At 32.0% G+C, this 22,770-nt stretch overlaps 3 protein-coding genes across 8 annotated transcripts; 2 read left to right on the top strand and 1 right to left on the bottom strand.

The window, feature by feature from the left end:
* Positions 1–134: 134 nt before the first annotated feature.
* On the top strand, positions 135–9,713 carry SA1 (stromal antigen). Its single transcript, XM_011068137.2, has 18 exons — positions 135–651; positions 943–1,106; positions 1,198–1,376; positions 1,452–1,625; positions 1,693–1,897; positions 1,985–2,314; positions 2,390–3,338; positions 3,406–3,639; positions 3,713–3,905; positions 4,001–4,187; positions 5,071–5,375; positions 5,446–5,657; positions 5,740–5,903; positions 6,246–6,297; positions 8,185–8,220; positions 8,361–8,531; positions 8,596–8,680; positions 8,758–9,713. Exons 1-18 carry the CDS (start codon positions 470–472, stop codon positions 8,773–8,775), a joined length of 3,840 nt encoding a protein of 1,279 aa, XP_011066439.2. The 5' UTR covers positions 135–469; the 3' UTR covers positions 8,776–9,713.
* On the bottom strand, positions 9,156–16,758 carry mud (mushroom body defect). Of its 6 annotated transcripts, none has more exons than XM_087409776.1 (11): positions 16,483–16,758; positions 16,157–16,388; positions 15,787–15,875; positions 15,666–15,721; positions 11,272–15,470; positions 10,901–11,193; positions 10,654–10,823; positions 10,404–10,558; positions 10,189–10,278; positions 10,036–10,098; positions 9,156–9,871 (listed from the first exon to the last, which is right to left on the bottom strand). In XM_087409776.1, the coding sequence occupies exons 2-11, from the start codon at positions 16,187–16,189 to the stop codon at positions 9,671–9,673; spliced, it is 5,349 nt and encodes a 1,782-aa protein (XP_087265902.1). In that variant the 5' UTR covers positions 16,190–16,388; positions 16,483–16,758; the 3' UTR covers positions 9,156–9,670. The 6 variants fall into 6 exon arrangements, with proteins under 6 accessions (XP_087265902.1, XP_087265900.1, XP_087265901.1 ...); XM_087409774.1 differs by having other exon boundaries at positions 16,157–16,384; XM_087409775.1 differs by having other exon boundaries at positions 16,487–16,758.
* Positions 16,759–16,763: 5 nt separating this feature from the next.
* cnir (cornichon-like protein) lies at positions 16,764–19,903 on the top strand. Its single transcript, XM_011068140.2, has 4 exons — positions 16,764–17,062; positions 17,778–17,846; positions 18,966–19,219; positions 19,334–19,903. The coding sequence occupies exons 1-4, from the start codon at positions 16,982–16,984 to the stop codon at positions 19,395–19,397; spliced, it is 468 nt and encodes a 155-aa protein (XP_011066442.1). The 5' UTR covers positions 16,764–16,981; the 3' UTR covers positions 19,398–19,903.
* Positions 19,904–22,770: the final 2,867 nt, after the last annotated feature.

The following is a 22,770-nucleotide window of genomic DNA, read 5'->3' as shown; positions in this document are numbered from 1 at the left end:
GCGCGTTCTCATGAATCTAGACATATCTAGGGAATTCTCAATTGGACGACCAATGAAAATCATTCGTCGAGACGCGTCTCAAGATGTCCCCATCTTATCTCGATTGCAACGGAATTTGGCATTAATTGACGAACATTAAATATCGAGACATTCCGAGACATCGCGGACGGTTGTATCGGAAATCAGGCGTCAATAATAAAAGGGAGGACACTGAATGCTAAAAACGAGTTTAAATTTAAACACCATCAAGAATCACGAGGAATAGCCTTCGCTTTGTCAAAAGTATCCGAATGGTGCGTCTCGACACGTTTAGTGAGATTCTCGGCAAAGTACGGTTCTGGCGCGCAGTTATGGCGACCTAACGCGCGGTTATGGCGACCTAACGCGCGGTTATCGCGGCCGAGCGCGCGTTTTCCTGGGGGCACGAAATCTTTCTGGAACGACGCACTAAAACTTAGAGAACGCCACGATGATGCACAGAAGGGGAGGCAAGCGGATCCGTATGGACGATCCGGTGCCTCCGGAGTATGATACGCCGATGACACCATTGACGCCCATGAATGACAATTCCGGCGGGGACGCGAACGATTCTTACAATGCGTATACACCGTACAATCAGACTCCATCTCAGACTCCGCTGCACAATCCTACGTAAGTATCCAATTAGCGAATTGATGTTATTAAGTTTGTTCCTTGTGGCTGAATTAGTATACATAGTTATGTTATTTGTATACATAGTTATATTATTGAAATAAATAACTTTATCTGCTACGATAATGTCATCTTCTATTTGCTTATAAAAAAAAATAGAAACTGAAGAAAGAAAGAAAGCACTTTAAAAGAATATATTTATATTCCTTCATAATCAGTCAGTTGTTATATCAAAATTGCATATAAGAGATTAATTAATTATTGTATTAACTAATTATTGTATATTTACAGTCCAGAACATTACTCCTCTGAGAGCTACAGTTCGCCAGGTACAACTCAACAGCAATATCAGGAACAATCAGGAAATCTTGATAATCAGACACAATTCGAAGCTCCTGCAACACCAGCAGCTTCTAACATGAGGATTACAAGAAACACACGTGCCAGGATGCGTGGTATATATGAATGTGTATTTTGTCAATATTTATGGACACACCTTGTAACATACAAATAATATGAAAAATTATAATCTTTAACTTTTTAAAGGAGGTGTGGTGCAGCAACCTAAGTACAAAGAAATCGATACGGACTATGTTCCACTATCCACCAGCAAAAGCAAAGGTGGCGGTGGACGAGGACGTAATAAAAGAGCACACCATCCGCATAGTTTAGAAGATGAAGCTAGTCTTTATTATGTTATTAGAAATAATCGTTCGTCGCTCACTGTAAGTTGATTTATGTATTAATAAGTACACGAAGAAAAGCTGTGTACCAAAATCTTTTACAAAATTGTTTGACAGACTATTGTTGATGACTGGATAGAAAAATATAAAAGTAACAGAGAGAACGCCCTTCTTATGTTGATGCAATTTTTTATTAATGCAAGTGGTTGCAAAGGTCGCATTACTTCCGAGATGCAACTGACCATGGAACATGTAGCAATAATTCGCAAGATGACCGAGGAATTTGATGAAGTATGTTTCTCAGATTATAATGCTTAACAGATCAGTAACTTTATCATTATAAAATTTTATTCTGCAGGAAAGTGGTGAATATCCGTTGATAATGACGGGACAACAGTGGAAGAAGTTCCGTGCAAATTTTTGTGAATTCGTTCAAATTCTCGTCCGACAGTGCCAATATTCGATTATTTATGATCAATTTTTAATGGATAATGTTATTTCTTTACTAACTGGGCTGTCAGATTCACAAGTAAGAGCGTTTAGACATACTGCAACGCTTGCAGGTAAATTTCAACGAACTGAGTAACTGTGTTTATAAAATTTTACTGTGAACTCCAGAATGTGTATTAATAAAACAATTTGACTTGTAGCCATGAAATTAATGACAGCTTTGGTAGATGTTGCTTTGACTGTATCTATAAATTTGGACAACACGCAACGACAGTATGAAGCAGAGAGACAAAAGGCTCGGGAGAAAAGAGCAGCAGACAGATTGGAATCTTTGATGGCAAAGCGAAAAGAATTGGAAGAGAATATGGACGAAATAAAGAACATGCTTACATACATGTTCAAGTCTGTTTTCGTTCATAGATACAGAGATACCTTGCCGGAAATACGTGCGATTTGTATGGCAGAAATCGGAGTCTGGATGAAGAAGTTTCATCAAAATTTCTTAGATGATTCTTATTTGAAATATATTGGTATATAATATTTTTTTTCACTTTTACACAATGAAAATAAAAGTCATATTATATTTTCGTGTTTGAATTTTGTAGGTTGGACTTTACATGATAAAGTTGGAGAAGTTAGACTAAAATGCTTACAGGCATTACAACCATTGTATGCCTCAGAGGAACTAAAAACGAAACTCGAGTTGTTCACAAGTAAGTTTAAAGACAGAATCGTCGCAATGACGTTAGACAAAGAATACGATGTGGCGGTCCAGGCTGTGAAACTCGTTATCTCAATCTTGAAACATCATAGAGAAATCCTCACTGATAAAGACTGCGAACATGTGTACGAGCTTGTTTATTCCTCGCATCGCGCGGTCGCGCAAGCGGCCGGTGAATTTTTGAACGAACGTTTATTCCGTCTGGACGAAATAACTATGGCGAGTGTTAAGACCAGACGTGGTAAGAAACGATTACCGAATACGCCACTTATACGTGATCTTGTTCTGTTCTTCATCGAATCTGAGTTACACGAACACGGGGCATATCTAGTTGATTCTCTGATCGAAACTAATCAAATGATGAAGGATTGGGAATGTATGACGGATCTTTTATTGGAGGAGGCTGGTCCCGATGAGGAAGCGTTGGATAATCAAAAAGAAACATCCCTCATTGAATTGATGGTGTGTTGCATAAAACAGGCTGCTACGGGCGAAGCACCAGTCGGCCGTGGACCTACTCGAAAAATTCTGTCAGTGAAAGAACTTAAACAAGTTTACGATGATAAGCAAAAATTGACAGAACATTTTATTCAAACGTTACCACTGTTACTTGATAAGTACAGAGCGGATCCCGAAAAATTGGCAAATTTACTCGCAATCCCGCAATATTTCGATTTAGATATTTATACCAAATCTAGACAGGAAATGAATTTAGACTCTTTATTAAGTAAAATTCACGGGATTGTAGAAAAAATGCATGATACTGAAGTTTTAGATACAGCGTCTAAAACATTGGAACACATGTGCGTGGAAGGTCATGCTATCTTCACTAGGTATGTATATCGCTTTTTTCAAATTGTATATATTAAAGCATTCAGTATTCAAATTATTTTCTTATAGGTGTGACGTCGCTCGTTCAACTTTAATTGATTCAATCGTAAATAAATATAAAGAGGCGATCGACGAATATAGAAATTTGATTGAAGGAAATGAGGAGCCAGACGAAGATGAAATATTTAACGTTGTCCAATCACTCAAAAAAGTTTCTATATTTTATTCCTGTCACAATATGAATCCTTGGGGTATATGGGATTCATTGTATAAGGATATTGAAGATGCAAAGGACCCTTCAAAGTAATTTTCCTTATATTTATGAAACTATACAAATATGTTTAAATATATTTTAATTTTAATTGTTTATACGCAGATGCCTACCACCTAAGGCAGTTAAATATTGCATAAGCGCATGCTTCTTCGCTATTTTGTGGGGCGAACATCATTTGATGGAAGCTGTAGACTCTGGTAGTCGTGGCGAGAATGAATGTCGACAGTTGAATGAACGACTGCATTCGTTTATAGGTTTGATGCGCCATTTTGTCAGTGGTGATAGTAGCAGCACGGTAATTATCATTTTTACCCAAATTCGAGAACAAAATCACATTAAATGTTTATAAACATAAAATGTTTTATAAATAATATTTGTAATGTTAAATAGCCGTCATCGCCGATCTTAAGAGAAGTTGCATACAATACCATATGTGATTTATTAGTAGTATTCTGCAACCAATTGACTACCCATACTAATCCCTTGATGCATCAGTTGGTATATGAACCGGATCAAGCAATGCAAAACATGCTCAATAGATTTATACAAGAATATGTCTTCTCCGAAGAGGAAGATGGTGATTGATTATTTTTATTTTTATTTTCCGAACATGCATACAGCGATTTATTTATTATATATCTTAAAATTTATTTTAATTCTTATTTATATCATAGTGGAAAATAATATCTTTTTTTATATGCGAGACAGTAAGACTAGGAATTAGACTTAGATTTTTTGTTTGATAGGAAAATGTTTTATTATTAGACAGTTCAGTGTTTCAACTAGAGATGAAAATGACCCAATTTGACAATAAATATATAAATAAATATTATCCTGTAAATTATGATAAATTACTCGGTAATTTTTTAAGGCTGATAAAATAGTGATTTAAAAAAATTAAGACAATTAAGTAATTTGATATGAGAGCATTTAGTCATTAACATGAGTCTATGTGTCATACAGACACGTTTTGTTATAATTAAATTATATGTTTAGATTTCGTCAATAGCTCTATTATTAAATCAATGATTTTTATTAGAAGAATGTTATTTTATTTTATACACAAGTAGGAAAATACAGTCTATTTGTACAATACATAACACTATAAAGAAATTTAAAAAAAAACCATATTTACGTGTTATCATGAACAAGTTAAGTAAACATTATCCTATCAATTATTAAAAATGAATTTAATTTTATAAAGAAATTGGCTCAAAAAAGATGGTCCTTTTTTTAAAGATTGTAAACAAAAATAACAAAAATGATATTCGACCACATTAAGGATATATTCTTTTTAGCGATATTATTTGATTAATCAATAATTTTTTGTCAAGTTGTAAAATAATTTTCCTCTTTTCTGTGAAATTTAATTTTTTAAGTAATGTACTTTTGAAGAGTATAAAGGAGTGATATATTAAATAAATTTACTGAAAAATATATAAAATGAATTTATTTCACAGATGAACATGATGAACATTCTAAAATCGAAGAATTACATAAACGAAGAAATTTTTTGGCTGGCTACTGCAAGTTAATCGTATATAATATGATTCCCACGAAAGCTGCGGCAGATGTGTTTAAACATTACGTCAAATATTACAACGACTATGGCGATATTATTAAAACCACATTAGGGAAAGCGAGAGACATCAACAAAACGAATTGTGCATTAACGATGCAACAAAGCTTAAATATTTTATACAATGAGATAATGGCTGAAAAGGGCAAGGTGAATAGAAATAGCGAAGAATTTACCGCGATAAAGGTATGTAACTATCGATATATAATTTATAATGCAATGAGATAAAAGTATGCTAAAATCTAATTACGTCTAGGAACTCGCGAAACGATTTGCTTTATCTTTTGGTTTGGACGCTGTGAAAAATCGTGAAGCAATTACGGCCTTGCATCGTGCAGGAGTGTTATTCGTCATTACTCCTCCAGATGGTATCGAACAGGATCCTACAGGTCCACCACCGAATTTACCGTTCCTGGAAATACTGTCAGAATTCACGAATAAACTTCTCAAACAAGATAAACGTCTAGTGTAAGTACTATATTTTACATCTAATTTGTGCCAATAGTTTTCTTCAAATTTATGAGTTTTAATATGATGTATCCAATTGTAGACTCAACTTTCTGGATAGACGACTACAAGCTGGAATGCCATCTTCACGAGGAGAGGATTGGCAGCCTTTATTATTATACAGAAATAGTTTATTACATGGTGAAACTGATCAAGTACCAGTTACAAGTAAACGAGCTTACACAAGACGCAAGAAAGATTTAGCAGGTAAAAGATTTTGTGTCACTATGATTATTTTGAAAAATACTCGATGTATATATTCATGAGACACAACTCCGGTTTTCAAAATTAATTGAATAAGAAATTGGTAAATGTATCATAATTTTGAATACTGTAAAGTTTTTATTTTCTTGCTGTTTTCATGCAAGATTAAAATAACGTAATACTGTAAAATTGGATTTGGACTTGAACTGAGAACTTGAAACATCGTAAATTGCAGAAATAATTGCATTTATGATTGTAATTATAGAAGCATTAAGAGTAATAAGAGTATTAATTTTAAGTTATCCTGTTTTCTTCATCGTTTAAACAATAATATTTATTTTGCAGAAGAAGAAGATGCTGATGAACCTGACGAAGGTTCTGATCACGAACTTGCTGGGTGAGTTGGAAGTACCCGAATATAGAGAAAATCTAATATAATATTGTTTTTTGTTACACTTGTTATAGGATGATCTTAATTATACTGTAAAATAATGGAAAATAATTGTTATACGTAACTGTTTGATAACAAAAAATTGGCAAGCGCTCGAATATAAAAACAATAAAAACAAAATATTTTAGCTTTTGCAATGCAAACTATATTATCTACCTATATGTGCATATGTATTATAGTTACATATTGTGTGTAACTTGCATTTCAAGTCATATGTTATAATTATATATTATAATTTATATGTGTACAATATATATAGTTTGTACTGTAGCAACTAGTAAAGCATTTAATTTTTATTGTAACAATATTCAAGTGCTTAATAAATTTTCTTTGTGTTATCTAGTTACATATAAGTTACTTGTAATTATAATTAAGATCATACTAATAAGTTTAACAAAAAAAATATTATATTAGAATATTATAATATATACGTAGACAATATACATTATAAAACTAAAAGTGCGCAAATTCTATGCACATACTAATGTGCTTCTTTTATTATTGCTATAAGATAGTAACGTTGCTTGCAAAATGTAGTTCTGTAGAAATAGTGGTAGCAGTCCCATTACTAATAATATTTTTATTTTATTGCCATTTTTTCATTAATGCTTTATTAATTTTATGATGTATTTGTAAAACTTCAGTATGTTACGACTCATTGCTATGATAAATTTATGAAAAAGAATGAATTCTATGTATGATGAATCGATGTATACTGTTAAAAACTCTATTATTTTGATATGTTAAAATACGAAATTTTATAATTATCATAATTTTACAATTTTGAAATATTAGAAAATTTAAAGCACTATTGAGAAAGTGTGCGTGTGAGAGAAAGAGGAAGAAAGAGAGAATGTGGAATCATTAGTTGTATGTTTTTTTATTTAAAAAATTGCGATCTGCTTGCAGTATAACTGCATGCTTGTGCTTAATTTGTAAATATCTATTGTTACTTAAAATCATAATATTTAAAAAAAAATTATTTTTTGTATACACATATATGTTTGCATGAGTAGTGAGCCTAACCGCTTGATTCAGGCGACCTTAAAAGAATTTAAGAATATATTTTTAAATGAAAATTATATATCAATCGTGTATATTTAAAACTATATGTAAGGGACAAAAATTGTATATTTTCGATGTAATCTATTATACTTCGTGCTTGTTTTAACAACAAAGCATTTCTGCTAGAATAAGAGATTATTACAAATATATAATATTATCGTATCATATTTTTGAGGTAATTGAAAAAATAGTGCATAGAGAACGATGTGTGTATTTTATCGAGATTGAAAATCAAGTAAGCTTAAAAAAACTTTGTATTCTATTTATATATTAATAATACAAATTGGTGTGATATAGACATATGAATAAATATTGCTTCAAATAAGACCTTCTGTTCCCAGCGCTCCTAGATCCTACTTTATCAAAATTAAAAAGAGTCATTAAAAAGCGCAAAAAAAAACATATTTTATTAATCACTAACATGTAGCAAAATAAAAGAATTGATCATTTTTGCTTCATATTTCCTAAAATTAATGATGCCTATGTTCCTCTTCATGTGACACGCCGTTCTCTATATCCACCACTCACAAATATGTGTCATTCTATATGTGTCATCTATATCATTTCTTGATATTGTTATTTCGATTTTAATATTTTACTTATTAAAAAGTAATTTTTAAAAAATTCTAAATACATATATATTTTAGTATACAAATCGATCATATATATGCACTTGACAATTTTTCGTAATTTTGATATTTTTGTCCCTTTATCTCGAGTAATCAGAATAATTGCACTTCCACCTGAAAATGGGCATTTTTATTTCAGTAAACAAAAGAAAAAGCGTGGTCCACGGAAAAATCAGTGAGTAATTTATTTTCTCATATTTTTATTGATTTAAATATGAGTAGAAAAAAGTAATGCATCAATTGAAATATAGATCATTTTTAAATTATAAAATATATTTACTTAATAAATGTCTATCTAATCATTTCATTTTTTAGATTACCAGTTACTAAAGTGGTAATACGCGGAGCCAAAACAAATGCTTTCTATGATAATAATAACACCGCAGAAATGCAAACGTCTCCTACAGCAGCCATAGAAGATACTTCGACGAGTCCTTCACATGATATTGATAACAGACTTAAAACTTTACAAATCCAGTCAAGATCGTAAGTATGCTGTCATGTATCTATTTTGAAATTATAAAATAAACGGAACATAATTTTTCAATAGACGGCGAAATCAGGATCATGTAGAGCACAGGGAATTGCGGAGAACTTCTAGAAACTCAGGAAGATATGTTGAGGGACAATATATGGTAAGTTCGAATAATATTACAATATGAACATAATGCTATAAGTTACATGATATATATTGATTTAAATTAAATTACAGGAATCTGATTCTGAGTAGGAGACATCTTAATTATTAAAAGCTTCGCTCTCTCATATTCTTAAATTTAGACGATTGGATTGTGATATGTATTCAAAGCAGTTACGCGATTTGAAAATTACACAAATCTAATCTCAACTTAATTTATGTAGATACATAGAGCTTTTATATATGTATAGAACAAGTATTAATATGTTTCGACAGATGACATTACGTTATAACATATACGTTATTACATAAAAGAAAAAATTTTAAGTTTTCAGAATTGAGTTTATTACATTATTCATGTTATAATAATACAATATATATATTTCATTTTTATATAAAAATGAATATTAAAAAAAAATATCTTACTTTTATCAACCATTTAACAACTTTTTTAAATAAATATACAACATAGATAAAATTGTTTAATAGTTTTATTTGTGAAGGCATTGTAGAGGCACATGGTAAACTTGATATACTTATATCTTGCTTTTCCTGTACATTCTGTGATAATGCTTTGTACACTTGAATGTTTCATATAAATTGATAAAATATTATTTATGTGCCACAAATCTATTTACACATTATTACACGTATCATTGCAAAAGTTACAATAATTTTCAATTTTCTTCCAATATATATTTGACAAAAAATAAGAATAGTCATAGATTAAAATTATTATAGCTACTTAATTTCATATAATTTACATAACATCCGTAATATTTAAATAAATAATGCAGATGTCATGTAAATTATGTAAAATAAGAGAATATAATTTGTAGTTATAAAACTCTTAATTGTTATGCTAACACATATTGTTACTTTTTATACATAATCATATGGCTACAATATTTATTCAGCGATCCGATTGTAAACGAGATTTGCGAAAAAGATTACTGAGTCTGCGTTTTGGCGTGCTGGTTGCATTCTATTAAAAAAATATGTTTAACATATTAATATCGCTTGATATAAAATTGTTTATATTTATTTTTTTACATTGATTTTTTATACTCACTTCATCTTGTCGTTTTAGTGAGAATATGTTCTTCAGCGAATGAGGAGTAGTCGTGGTTCTTCTATCCACATTTCGCTCTCTCAATATACGCGAACTTGGGCTTCTTACTTCATTACCCTATACAAATTTGTAGTAATAATTTTCTAATGATACGATTGCATAATAAAAGCGTCGTAAAAAGTTATTCTTTCAGTTTTAGCGAATTCTTGAACAGATTTTTTTGTAACTGTGTGCAAAGAATATGCACAGTAATAGCATGTACAAAGATATGCTGCAAATACCTGCAATGATAATTTTCCTCCATTTTTGCTTGGTGTTGGAGGACCTGGTTTTTTATATGATATCTATATATTTTATATGATATCAATAAATATTGAAAGTATTGCAAATATTTAAGAGATGATTTCATAAAACGCGATAGACATTATTCTTACCTGAGATCTATCTTTTTTCCTGGCTTTCTGTTCTGGAAGAAGACTTTGACTAAGACTATCGTTAAAATTTTCTTCTACTGAAGAACCCGTCTATAAAAAAAAAACCAAAAAAAAAAAACAAAAAACATGAACAAGACATATATTATTCGAGATAAAATATTTAATACATTCAATAAGAATTTCAAAGACGTAATATACATTAAAAAGAAACTTACCTTAATCTCTTCTTCAGTCAAAGTTGGAGGAAGAAATTGCATTTCTGCTGGATAAGAAGATTTCAAGTGAGGCTTACAGAGAGAGTTTCTCATTTGTAAAACAGACAAACGATTGATATCTGTGATAGGCATGAAATTACCTCTTTTCATATCAGCTGAAAGAGAGAACATCAGTTAATGCATGTCATAGAAAAATTAAATTTAATCTTTTATCAACTATGTTGAAATATTTATAATGTGCGAAATATACTTAGATAAACATTATCAAAGACTTCCTCCTCGTCCTCCGTTTTAAATATACTGCCCATCGCTTGCATGCTTCTAATACTGTGCCTCCTTTCGAGTGTTTCTTCGGTTATAAGTGTTGTTACTTTATGTGCTTGTTGTATATTCTCAGGTAACATTTCTTGTTTCTCCATTCTATAATAGATTAATTAATCGTTAAATTGACAATTTTTTTACAATATGTTTCTTATCTAAGAAATAGTTGTGCGTACTTGCAAGTCTTACGCGAAATTGTGGCTATTGGCTTGCTTGTTTGGAATTCTTTAAAATTAGTTTCTAGTACTTTTACACGCTGTAACGCATTTTCCTTCTCTTGTTGCTCGATTAGGAGTTTTTCTCCCACATTCCAAAGTTGTGAACTTAAATCGCCAACGTGTGCTTTATATCTGTTAAGTTCATCTCTCTGCTTGTAACACATTATTTCCATTTGATTTTGCAACTTTTCTTGCATAATCTTCTCTTGATCCTTACTTGACTTCGTTATTTGCTCATCATAGAGTGTTTTCTGTAAATTTAACGTAAAGTAACATTTATGTGAAACATGAGTCCTAAAATTTTAAAATATAGATATTTTTCTACTTACCATTTGTTGTTTGATATCTTCTAATTTTTGTTCATATTTGGCATGTATTTCTTTTATTTGACTGTCAAATTTTTGTTTTGCTAGTTTACTTGATTCATCTTTTTCTTCATATAGCTGTTGATTCTGTTCTTTCAAACGTTCTAACTCTTCTTTTAGGGATTGCACTTCAGATCCTTCAGAGATGGTTAAGTTAATTTCCGTCGACGCTGTCTCCACCAGCGCTGACTCCGTTGATTTTAACTTCTTCATTTCCGTTCTAAGATCATCGATATTTTTCTCTAATTTTATATTTCTCGAACGCATAGTGTCCATTTTAGTTTTTAGATCTTTTCTTTCCTTTGTCAACTGATTAATTTGATTTTGTAATTTCTTTTCTATCTCTATTTGATTCTTGATTTCACCAAATTTTAAACTGTTATTGCAAAAAGTAATTAAAGCAGTGAAAGATTCTATCTCTTTTTCAGATTTCATTACATCAGTTTGCAGCGTTTTATATTTTTCCAGCTCCATATTAATTACCATTTTCTCATTAGAAAATTGATCTTCTTCTACATTAGTTAGTATATCCAAACATTCCTTCTCATGTATTGAACATAAATAGGTATCATGTAATTTTTGTTCTGTCCATAGGAACTTTTCCCATAAAATGTCAGATAGAGATTTGATATTCTCTAAATAATCAATTTGACATTTCAACAATGTATCTTCAAGATTTGTCTTTTTAATTTGAAGCTGTTTAAGCTCATCGCAAATAGGATGCTCAATGTAAAAAATATTTTGAAACTTTGTCAGTATTTCATTCCATTTTTGTTTAGTTGATGTTAAAATAGTATCTAAATCATTGCGCATAGCGAAAACTTTCTGCAAAGATTCTTGCAAAGATTCCTTATTTTTTATGAGACTCTTGATATAATTATTTCGTTTCTGTGCTATTATTTCCAATTCTCGTATTTTATTCTTGAGACTGCAAACTTCTTCTTTATCTTTTACATTATTCTCTACAAGTACTTTTTGTTTTGACAAAGCTTCATTCAATTCTATATTTGCACATGATAAATGCGAGATAATTTTCTGAGATTTGTGTAATTCATCAAGAGTCGTCTTAATAAGATTTAAGATATTTGCATTATTGTCTATATTAATACACTTATACTTATTCTCTATATTAATGCACTCATACTGCAATACATCATGTATATCAAAGTCTGAGCACGTTTTTGTAATCGTAGAATTTAAATTTTTGGTTGGATGTTCCAATTCTTGACATAATTTTATAATTTCCTCTTGACTTGCATCTATGTGTTTACAATACTCTTTACTAGTTTCAAGTTCTACATTTATTGTTTTCAGCATGTCTTGCAATTCTGTTATTGTCCTATTTTGGTTATTAAGTTGATTTTCTAAGTCAAAGAATTTAATTTGGCACTCACGTAATGATAATTTTGTTTCTTCAAGTTCTTTATTCAAGATATCCTTTGAATTATCAAATCTTTCTTCAAGTTCTTCTATGTATTGACACTTTTCTTTCAGAGCTGCTTCTTGAGTTGCCAAGACAGCATCCTGACTGGATCTTACTTCTTGAAGATTAATAATTATCTCTTTCATCTTTTTTTCCGTCACATTTGCTTCGCTGATCAATTTTTCCATTTTAGTTTGTAATGTCAATAAAGCCTCTTCTTTTATTTCTAGTTCTTTATCTTTCATTTCAAGTGTTTCTTTATGAGAATACATTAAATCGTTCTTTTCTGATTTTAAAGTTGAAACATCTAAAAGTAACTTGTTAATTTGTGCTTCTTTTAATCCTATTTGCGACATTGTATCACTCTTTTCTTGATGTAATAAATTTATCTTATCAGTGGCATCTTTCAATTCGAGTAATAATTTAGCGTAATCCGACTTGAGACTTTCAAATTTATTATTTTTTTCAGTTTTCATCACTGCGTATAGTTCTTCCAACGTTTGATTCATATCTCTTAATTCTTGTACATTGCGTTTGTATTCATTTAATTCAGTGAAGAGACTTCTTTCCTTCTTTTCTAAAGTATCTATTTTTTCTTCATTTTCTAATAAGTTTTGTTGTAATGTAGTATTTATTACTTGAATTTTTGATAATTCTTCCTTATTATAGTTGAAATTATACTCTAACTTTTCCTTTTCTTGTTGTACTTTATGATAATCGTGATGCAATGTGTAATATTCATGTTGCAATTTTTCAAATGTTAGTTTAACAAATTTTTTGTATTCTCCAGAATATTGCTCAGTTACTTCTTTTAATAATTTCAGATCTTTATTTATGTTCTGTAGCTCTTCTAACTGTGTTATAGTATGTCTCAGCAGTGATTCTCGATTTGTTAAATTTTGTTCCAAAACGAGTTTCTCCTCTTTAATTTCTTTTAGAACTTCGATTTCTTGTGAATATGTAAGAATAATTTGCTTTTGTTCATTTACTAATAAATCCTTTTGCTTCTTCTCTTCCTCGATATTAGTTAGTTCCACAAGATTCTGCTTATTTTGTTCTTCTAAAGCTGTAATGGTTAATTGTTGCTTACATAGATTTGTATTTGTTTCACCTATTGTTGTTTTTAATTTTTCGATATCACTTTCATATGAAACGCGCATTATATTGCAGTTATGTAACATTGTTTCAATACATTTTGTAAGATCGATAAGATTAAGCGTCGAATTATTTAAATTATCAGTTTTAACTTCTACAAATTGTTGATTATCACAATGTAAAATATCTCTTAATTTTTTACTACAATTTTCGATAGAAGATTTGTACGAATCTCTTTCATCGGTAAGCTTATGAATGCATGCAAGATGTTCTGTTATCTGTGATTTTGTTTGTTCTAAAGTAATGCTTAAATGTGAGGAATTTGTTTTTTCATTTTCAAATAATTCATTCAAATTCTTCATGTCTAATTTCAAATTTTCCAATTCTGTACTCAATGCGACATTCGATTGTTCTGTTTCAGACAATTTTTTCTCTCTAGATGAAAGTAAATTTTTCAAATCTTCAGTTTGAGTAACAAGAGAGACTTTTTCTACCTGTAAACTTGCGACAGCTATATTTGATACATCCAATTCCTTCTGCACATTATTTAATTCTGCTTGCACTCTATCTAGAGTCTTTACCTTTTCTTGTAAATCTCTATTGGATTCTATTGCAGCTCTATAATCCTTCATAAGAAGATCGTATCTTCCTTTTAAAGAATCAACTTGAGCATGCAATATAGCAGATTCTTCTTTGGCTTCCTGGAGTTGAATATCAATTACAGTACTTAAAACTTCACTAGTGTTCAATGATCGAGTGACAGGACATGATAGATCTTCAACCTCAAAACTTTGTTCTGGATTAGTACTTCTATTCAATTCTTTCATATGCGCGCGTAATTCTTCATTGTGCATTCTAAGTTCTATCAGTTCTCTGTCCTTTAATTCAATTTTGTTTGCTAAAGATTCCAAGGACCGTTCGCAGTTTGCAAAACTTTCCTTGTAATGTTTAGATGTTCTACGCGTGCAACATAATTCCTTTGATATAGCATCTTTCTCTGTCTCCAGTTTATTAATTTCATCCTGCTGTTTACTCAATTGATTTTCCATATCATTAATATATCTTTTGTAATAATCCTCTTGTGAATTATCTTCTTGTATACGAGATGGTTGAGGAGTGCTTGGCTTGAACCGTCCATCTCGTAATTCCTTTATTTTCGCAGATTTTTCGTCAAGCTTTTTTTGCAATTTTTTTATTCTATTGTGCTGCACTAATATGTCATCCCGTAAATCCGCATTAGTAAATCGTTCTATCGCCAAGCTACACTTCAAATCTCTCAACTCTCGAACCCGTTCAATCAAAATTTTTTTGCTACGTCCAGAACATGTTAGAGGCGAATTCAAAAATTCCTTACTGGGCGATGTTCGCGGTGTTCTGCAATTATCCATAGATGTTGACGTATCTTCTACCTCCATAATAACTTCTTTCATAGTTTCCTTGGTAATATCTTTGCCAATAGGTAGAACACTTTCGAGAAAGGCTTTAACTCTAATTTGTGTTTCGTTTCTCAAGTTGTCACACATATTATATTGCAGAGATTGATGTATTGCAAAAAGTACTCGACACAAATGTAACAATAATAAAGATGCAATGTATATATGTTCTTCGTTATCATCTTTGTTAACTTTAAAAGTAGGATATTCCTCTGTAAACAGACAATGTAATAAAATTTTATTTTCCTAGTTATATATATATCACTTAAAATTTTAAAAATTAAGTGGAATTTTTATTCCACTTAGTATTGTATTCCTACTAACTTCAATTTTTATTTTTCAAATTCAAAAACTTGCAGATGATACAATTAGAAAACTAGCAATATGAAAAACAAGAATTTACTTGCCTTCTATAAATTTTATAATATGCTCTTGATTAAAATCCTGGAGCTTCTTCCATTTTCTATAACATAATAAATTGAATAACAATAGGCTTAGATAACAGGTTTTGCATTGCAATATACTCACATTAATTTTAGGAAATTGATATAAAATATTCCATCTTGCAGTTCTATTATATTTTTCACTGGTTCGTCTTGCACTTCCAGACAATTGATCTGTAAATTTAAACATATGTCTATGAAACATTTGTTCTTGAGTTCTCTATTAAACATAATTAAAAAGTTGTTCTTAAAACTTTAGGATCATAAAATAATTAAAATACTTAATTAAAATTAAAAATTTGCATAAAAAAATTGCAAAGAATACAAGCAAAAAGGTATGAAAAATTCATTTGTGAAATTGAGAATTCGACGTTTGTGTGATTGTGAATACACGAAAGACCACAGAGACACTGTGTGTATAATATTTGGCGCTTATACGTAAAATTACTACTCACCCATTCTAAGATAACTTTTTCCCATAACTCCATAACTGTCAGGCATCACCGTGTTTAAAGTCGCTGGAGAATTACGGAGTACACAAACCTCCGTTACTGTACACACGCAAATAATACACAAAATTCGTTTGATTTTTCGAACAACGGATATGTTGCAGAATGGCCAACAGAATTAGAGCCAATATTCCTACATTTTTCACGCATGCGCAGCAATCGCCAATGGCCAGTCTAACTTAAAACCAGCACGTTGGTATGATTGATATAAGAATAGTTTGAAATTGATAAAAATCGAATTAATTATTCCATTAAGAATATATCGTACATACATACATATATTAAGCCGATTAAGTATTGGATTTTCACACACTTTCTGCAAATTCTTGAATGAATCTTTCATAATAAGTCGATCGATTTGTTCTTCGAAAACGATTGGAATTCGCAATTTAATGATTAGTGTTTTTATTAGGAATTCTAGATTTGATCAACTTTGTGTAATTTATTCAGTAAAAGTTAATTGGAGTTTGCGTAAATGCGAGGGGCGAGGGATGGTCTGTCATCCGTGACATCGCAGGATATTGCAGGAGATTGAGCGTTGGCCGCCGTTGGCGATTGGCAACCCTGTGAAGTGTGCATTTTAATAATCGTAAACGATATCCCGGAAGTTTACGGCAAAAGTGAGCAAAAGTTTAACCGGTGAGCGAGTATTCGAGTACGAATACTGACAGATACTGACAAATATTCGGAAGAGGCACTTATCAAGCACTGAAGCCGCGAATCTCATGTGATCAGCATTCAGCAGCGTTCTCACGCAGAAGCAGCAGCGTCATGAGCCTAATCGCGGATCCGTTTTTGTTCGTAATCGCACTATTTGTAACGGGCTGTGTGCTGTTTCTTCTGGTGTATTATGTATCCTTTTTGTCACCCAGGTTCATTCCATCTCTTTTGACAATTTCAACGCTGGGCTCGCGAAACGATAGCCTTTCTACGCATGAGACTTTCTTCGCAATAAGAGGTTATTTTGGAATTGGCAGCGATGCAATGGCGCCAATTTCAAATCTTCCTCCCGCCTGCACAAGCAAGAAAGAATCAGAATTTTGATGCTTTCCAGCGAGAGACAGCTAACATAGTGGCTGTGTTCCAAAATTGACTGCTAGTGAATTGATTGCAAAATTGACTGAAAATCTATAGTGTAACACATAATGTAAACTGTAGCATTTTCAATGCTGGTAGTAAATTTGGAATACAGTCAGTGTAACACAATGAACCATTCCATCCTTGTTTAATGTTGACAAACAAGAATGTAATGATTCACTGTGTTATATTGTATTTTTTACTGGGTTACTACTAGATTAGTGTACATTAAAAAAAAAGGCTGTTTTATATAAGTATCTGAATGCAGTGACAATCAACAATGAAATAATATATACATGTATATTCTGTTAAATAATATGACAATATCATTATTGGATATTTAGTTATTTAAAATATTTATATTTACATTTAATTTTGCTAATTTCATGTATAACAGCTTTGCACTAATTGTGTAACGCAAATAATTGAATTTGTTATTAGACATTAATTAATGTCACATATCATTACTTTCCTTGACCGAAGTGTAAAGATTATAACTCTGTCTGATCTTGAGTGTGATTATCTGAATGCACAAGAATGTTGTTCCAAGTTAAACATGGTATGATATATATCATATAGCATATCTTATATATACATTTATATACAAACATATACACACACACACACACACACACACACACACACACACACACACATATACACATACATACATACATACACACAGCATGTCTCACACTACCGAATTTCTTCTTAAGGAATATTCTTGAGGTAATTTTGAAACGAAAATTCTAATACAAAAATGTCGAGGCTACAATAATTTTTTGAATTATTAGCTAATTTTAAATGCTTATAAGTAAAAAACCATTTTATTTTTAGAGTCTATTATTATTTCTGGATTCTTTTGAACATTCTAAGACGAAAATCCTAATACGATAATATCGAGGCTATAATAGTTTTCGAATTACACACTATTTTTAACCAATTATATAATTCAAAAACTGTTGTAGCCTCGACATTTTTGTATTAGGATTTTCGTCTCAAAATTACCTCAAGAATATATCCTTAAGAGGAAGTTCGATAGTTGTGAGACATCTGTATGTATGTACACACGTGTATACAGGGGATATTTGCCCGAAAGTTTTTGCCAATCGCTTTTATGTATAAATAGAGCGGACTAAACTGAGTCGAAAAGTTCTCTACCATTTTGCAATTTTCGCAATAGTTAACAAGATATTAATTATTAAAAATTGCCAAATATTGAATAATTTTTTACTCAAATACTATCAATTTTACAGAAAAACTGCAAGAGACAAAAATTATTTATTTTCTTCATAATAAGAATTTTTTCGGAATTTTTTATCAACTTTTTAATACTGCATTTTCTTATTTTTACCAACATGAGAAAATACGGTATTAAAAAAATTTTGAAAAAATTCTTAAAAAATTCTCAGAACTTTATGAGAAGAAAATAAATGATTTTTGTCTCTCGCAACTTCTCTATAAAGTGATAGTATTTGAGTAAAAAATTATTCAAGACCAATATTTGGTAATTTTTAATAATTGATCTAGTTAACTATTGCGAAAATTGCAAAATAGTAGAGGACTTTTTGACTCAGTTTAATCCGCTCTATCTACATAAAAGTGATTGGCAAAAACGGGACATCCTGTATATAAATGTGGTGTATGTAAATTATTCATCATTAATTTTCATTTGTAGGGAGTTTTGCCAAAGTTGATAGGACATACGTTTGTGGTATTTCTTTTATTGATACACGGACAGTTTATATTAACGCTGATGAACATACCGATGTCAATTTGGTTGTTTTACGAGTACTTTAGTATTCCCAGTGGTAATATGGGAGTTTATGATCCTACAGAGATTCACAATCGCAGCAAGCTGAAGAAATACACGCGTGATTGCATGATTCATCTCGGATATTGCATTATATTCTTTTTCATTTATCTTTATTGGTAAGTATTACATAAATACAATTTATACATAATAAAAGAAATATGGAAGATATGTATTTTTACATAGTAGTAGAGTAAGAAATGGAAAATATTTATTGTTGTTTTACTCTTTAGCATGATTGTGACGTTGCTCAAGGGAGACCCGATCAATAGAAACGACGACATAATAGATTTGTAAACATACAGAAATTAAGACAAAAAAAATCTCTTTTATATATTATATTTATGTTATCTTATATTCTAATATAAAAATTTTTTACTTCCACTATATTTACACGGCACATCACGTTCTTTAAACAATAAGTGTTATTTATGAAGTGTTTTTCCCATTATTTAAGAATCATTTTTATTTAAATATTTAGATGAATACGTATTGCTCTCAAATAACTGCTATCATTTTGGTTCCAATTTATTTCAAGATAACAATTTCTGATAAATATTTTTCACTCGTCTACTTGATGCTTTTGATAATACTTTTGATTTCAAGGCCTATTATTCGCGCTAAGGCCTAATAAAATAAATGGGAAATGTATAGATATCAAATGAATACCAAATTATCACGTCCATTTGCGTATGCGAACAATCTTAAGTTTCTAGTCGTAAACGATGTAAGAGTGAATGTCTGTATCATAGTAGAGATTGCGTGTTTAAGAATAATAATACAATCGTAATATTTTAATATTACATTTCATTATATCTTAATCCGAATACGGGAATGCAACCCATTGAAGTTTCTCCTTTCTCCTTGTTTCCTTCAAATGCGATAATCTGCAACAAATATTTTTTAGGAGGGCCGCGACCTGCGATTTCTCAATCGTTATATCACGATTTTTCTTGTCAACTGTCGTTGAAATGAATCCCAAGTTGGTGATAAGAGACGCTATTGCAGACACAAAGGAAGAGAATACACGGGAACGTGAGACTTCATTGTCGTCACTGTCATTGCCGTTCTATTTCACATGTTTGCCAAGTCAAGTTGACTTAAGTTTAATGGCAGTTGGATGAGATTGGATCGATTTAATGGGTGCGGTGTAGGTGATTAGTCCATCCTCTCTTTATTGTGGAAGGGCACGCTTATTTTTAGATCGAATTCAAAGCGGAATCTACATAGTTGTCGCGTAGGAGTGCGTTCTGTTTCACGCTTGATGTACCATTTTATCCTTGTTGGCCGAATATTAATGAAGAGTAAAATGATCCATCATGCACATCATGCGTGAAACGGAATGCATCCTAACATCCGTTTCTATCAATGTAGATTAACTTTAATCTCGGTTTAACTTAATTTTCGTCTTTTTCTAATTCTTAAAATCAGAAGAAGATAAAAAAAGTTACACAAAAAAGTTATGTTTTTGATTGTAGTGAAATCGACTTAGGAATGAAATCACATGTTCCATCATTGGTTGATTTTATATTCTCTTTCAATAATAGAGCATGCAACATCATTAAATTAATTCAACCCAGTTCGTTTTAAACGCGCTACGATAGAAAATGCTACTAGTTGAACCGAACTTAAAATTAAATTACATTGATAGAAACAGACACAAGACATATACATGTGTGTGTCGCGTGTAGACCTTTTTTTATCTCGTATTTTCCGAAAAATCTAGGACCCTCGGTCGGGCGGAGTCTATCATCCGAGCCGTCGGAAACCCATTTAATTCTCATCGCCATGTCGTTGCGTCGTGCAAATTGCTCGGAACTAATGCAAAATCGATGCGCTACGAGGCCCCGCGCGGCGGGATTCCGGAATTTGCGGAACGGAGAACCGCAAATCGATCCCCGCGCGTATGTATCCGAGGGGATAATAATCGAAGAGGGTCGCGCAACCCCCCGGTGTCGTTAATTCTCGGCACTCTTCGCGCCCTCGTTAACGCTCGTTGGTCAATCTCTTTCACCGCCTTTCTCTCGCGTACACAGCCTTTCGTGCCTTCTCGCCGCAATCACTTTGTGCGAGGAGAGTGGAAGAGAGAGCGATACTATAATGATAATCATGTCCTTTTACGGTGGAAAGATTGAAAAAATTCCAAAAGATGAAAGTGAAGAAAGACATTTCTTTTTTAAATATAGAAACACATATTGTAATTTAAAAAGCAGAGAAAAGAATCGCCAGTCGCTTCTCATACAGTATATGTATATATATATATATATATACATATATATATATATACATACACACACATAGAAACTTGCAGTAATATTATTGCAATATTATTGCAATCCCAAGTAAGAAACATTTCGAAATATTGCAACGTTACAACGTTGTAACAATTGTTGCTGCAATGTTACTAAAATATTCCAAAATTTCTTGCTTACTAGGATATATTGTACATAGAATGTTGCAGTGCTGCTGCAATAATTGCTGAAATGATTAATGCTAGATGAATTTAATTTTGAAGAATTTTTTTTCTCGGAAAGAGAAACAAACTTTTTTTTAATTTCATAATTAAGACTAAAAATCACATTTGGCATATTTTAAAATTAAGAAATTAAGAAATAAAAAATTGATTTGATCAGTTTTCAAGAGAGGCTGAGGGTGACTCTGAGATGAACTCTTGAACTTTACTTTGTCAAATAATATCTATAAAGATCTATTCTTTCCAGCTACTTTTCATCTTTCCTTTTTTGTTCTCTGCTTTGGAAAAAAAAAAGATGAATGCAAGAATCTTGGTTAAAAAGAAGAGATCCTATACATAATTTTGTTAACATAAAATTAATTTTTTGCTGTTTCAAGGAAATTAGAACGCAGACTAGAGTCTAGATCGACTAGATCAGGGACAAAGAATTATACAGCTAAAAATAATCTTTCCAGTAATTCTGCCACTTGAGTTAATCAAATAAATTAATGTTAATCGGACGAAATCGCTGTAATGTAAGCCGCGAGAAATTAATAATGATGAATCTCTTCAACGTCGCGATCAAGGTGATCGTGGATTGTCGCGGCGTGGAAATGAATTTTGAAGCGTGAACGGCGGTCGCGCGGCTGCTTCCCGGTATAGAGCGCCTCCTGGTGTTGACGGTGCGCGGACGGCGCGGTGCTGTCGGTGCTTGTCTTTGGCGTGCGGCGCGATACTCGGCGCGGAAGGAGGATGACGATGCTGCTGCTGCTGCCGCCGCTGCAGCTTCGGAGCGGCCGTGCCGGATCAACGACGAGTAAGCGGGCGGTTGAGCGTGAGACAGCGTGAGAGCAGCGTTGAGACTGTTGAGAGTGCTTGCTACATCCAATCACACGTGCAGAGAGTCGGTGACTAGTCGTGTTTTCAATCATCGTTGTCCCGTCATTCTCTCTTGACGAGTTCTGTCCTGTGTGTGTTGTGTGTACGTGCGTGAGCGTGTGCGTGTGTGTATATGTATGTGCGCGCGCGCGCGCGCGTTCGGTTAAGGACACCCGATTTGTGCTCCGGACAATCATCATCACGGCACGCTCCTCCTCCTCGATGAAATGTCTCCGTGGATGATCTTCGTCCAGTCGCGACGAACCGGCTGAACCCGTGACTCGCGAGTGATTGGGTTCGACGTTCGAGGTCCTTCGCAGACTCCCCGGGGACGCGTCG

The sequence above is a fragment of the Acromyrmex echinatior genome, chromosome 9 (assembly GCF_024713525.1).
Source record: "Acromyrmex echinatior isolate Ae372 chromosome 9, ASM2471352v2, whole genome shotgun sequence".
Taxonomy (NCBI): domain Eukaryota; kingdom Metazoa; phylum Arthropoda; class Insecta; order Hymenoptera; family Formicidae; genus Acromyrmex; species Acromyrmex echinatior.
The sequence above is the reverse complement of the archived record's forward strand: the minus strand, read 5'-3'. Positions and strand labels throughout refer to the sequence as shown.

Excerpts from the sequence above, each read along its gene's own strand:
- SA1 (XM_011068137.2), top strand. The coding sequence starts at position 470 with ATGATGCACAGAAGGGGAGGCAAGCGGATCCGTATGGACGATCCGGTG. Across the intron at positions 3,906-4,000 it reads GTGGTGATAGTAGCAGCACG|CCGTCATCGCCGATCTTAAG; the intron begins GTAATTATCATT and ends AATGTTAAATAG. Across the intron at positions 6,298-8,184 it reads TCTGATCACGAACTTGCTGG|TAAACAAAAGAAAAAGCGTG; the intron begins GTGAGTTGGAAG and ends TTTTTATTTCAG.
- mud (XM_087409776.1), bottom strand. The coding sequence starts at position 16,189 with ATGGAGTTATGGGAAAAAGTTATCTTAGAATGG. Across the intron at positions 15,471-15,665 it reads TATTATAAAATTTATAGAAG|AGGAATATCCTACTTTTAAA; the intron begins GCAAGTAAATTC and ends GTCTGTTTACAG. Across the intron at positions 10,099-10,188 it reads GGAAAAAAGATAGATCTCAG|ATATCATATAAAAAACCAGG; the intron begins GTAAGAATAATG and ends TAAAATATATAG.
- cnir (XM_011068140.2), top strand. The coding sequence starts at position 16,982 with ATGAGCCTAATCGCGGATCCGTTTTTGTTCGTAATCGCACTATTTGTA. Across the intron at positions 17,063-17,777 it reads TGTTTCTTCTGGTGTATTAT|ATTATAACTCTGTCTGATCT; the intron begins GTATCCTTTTTG and ends CGAAGTGTAAAG. Across the intron at positions 17,847-18,965 it reads GTTGTTCCAAGTTAAACATG|GGAGTTTTGCCAAAGTTGAT; the intron begins GTATGATATATA and ends TTTCATTTGTAG.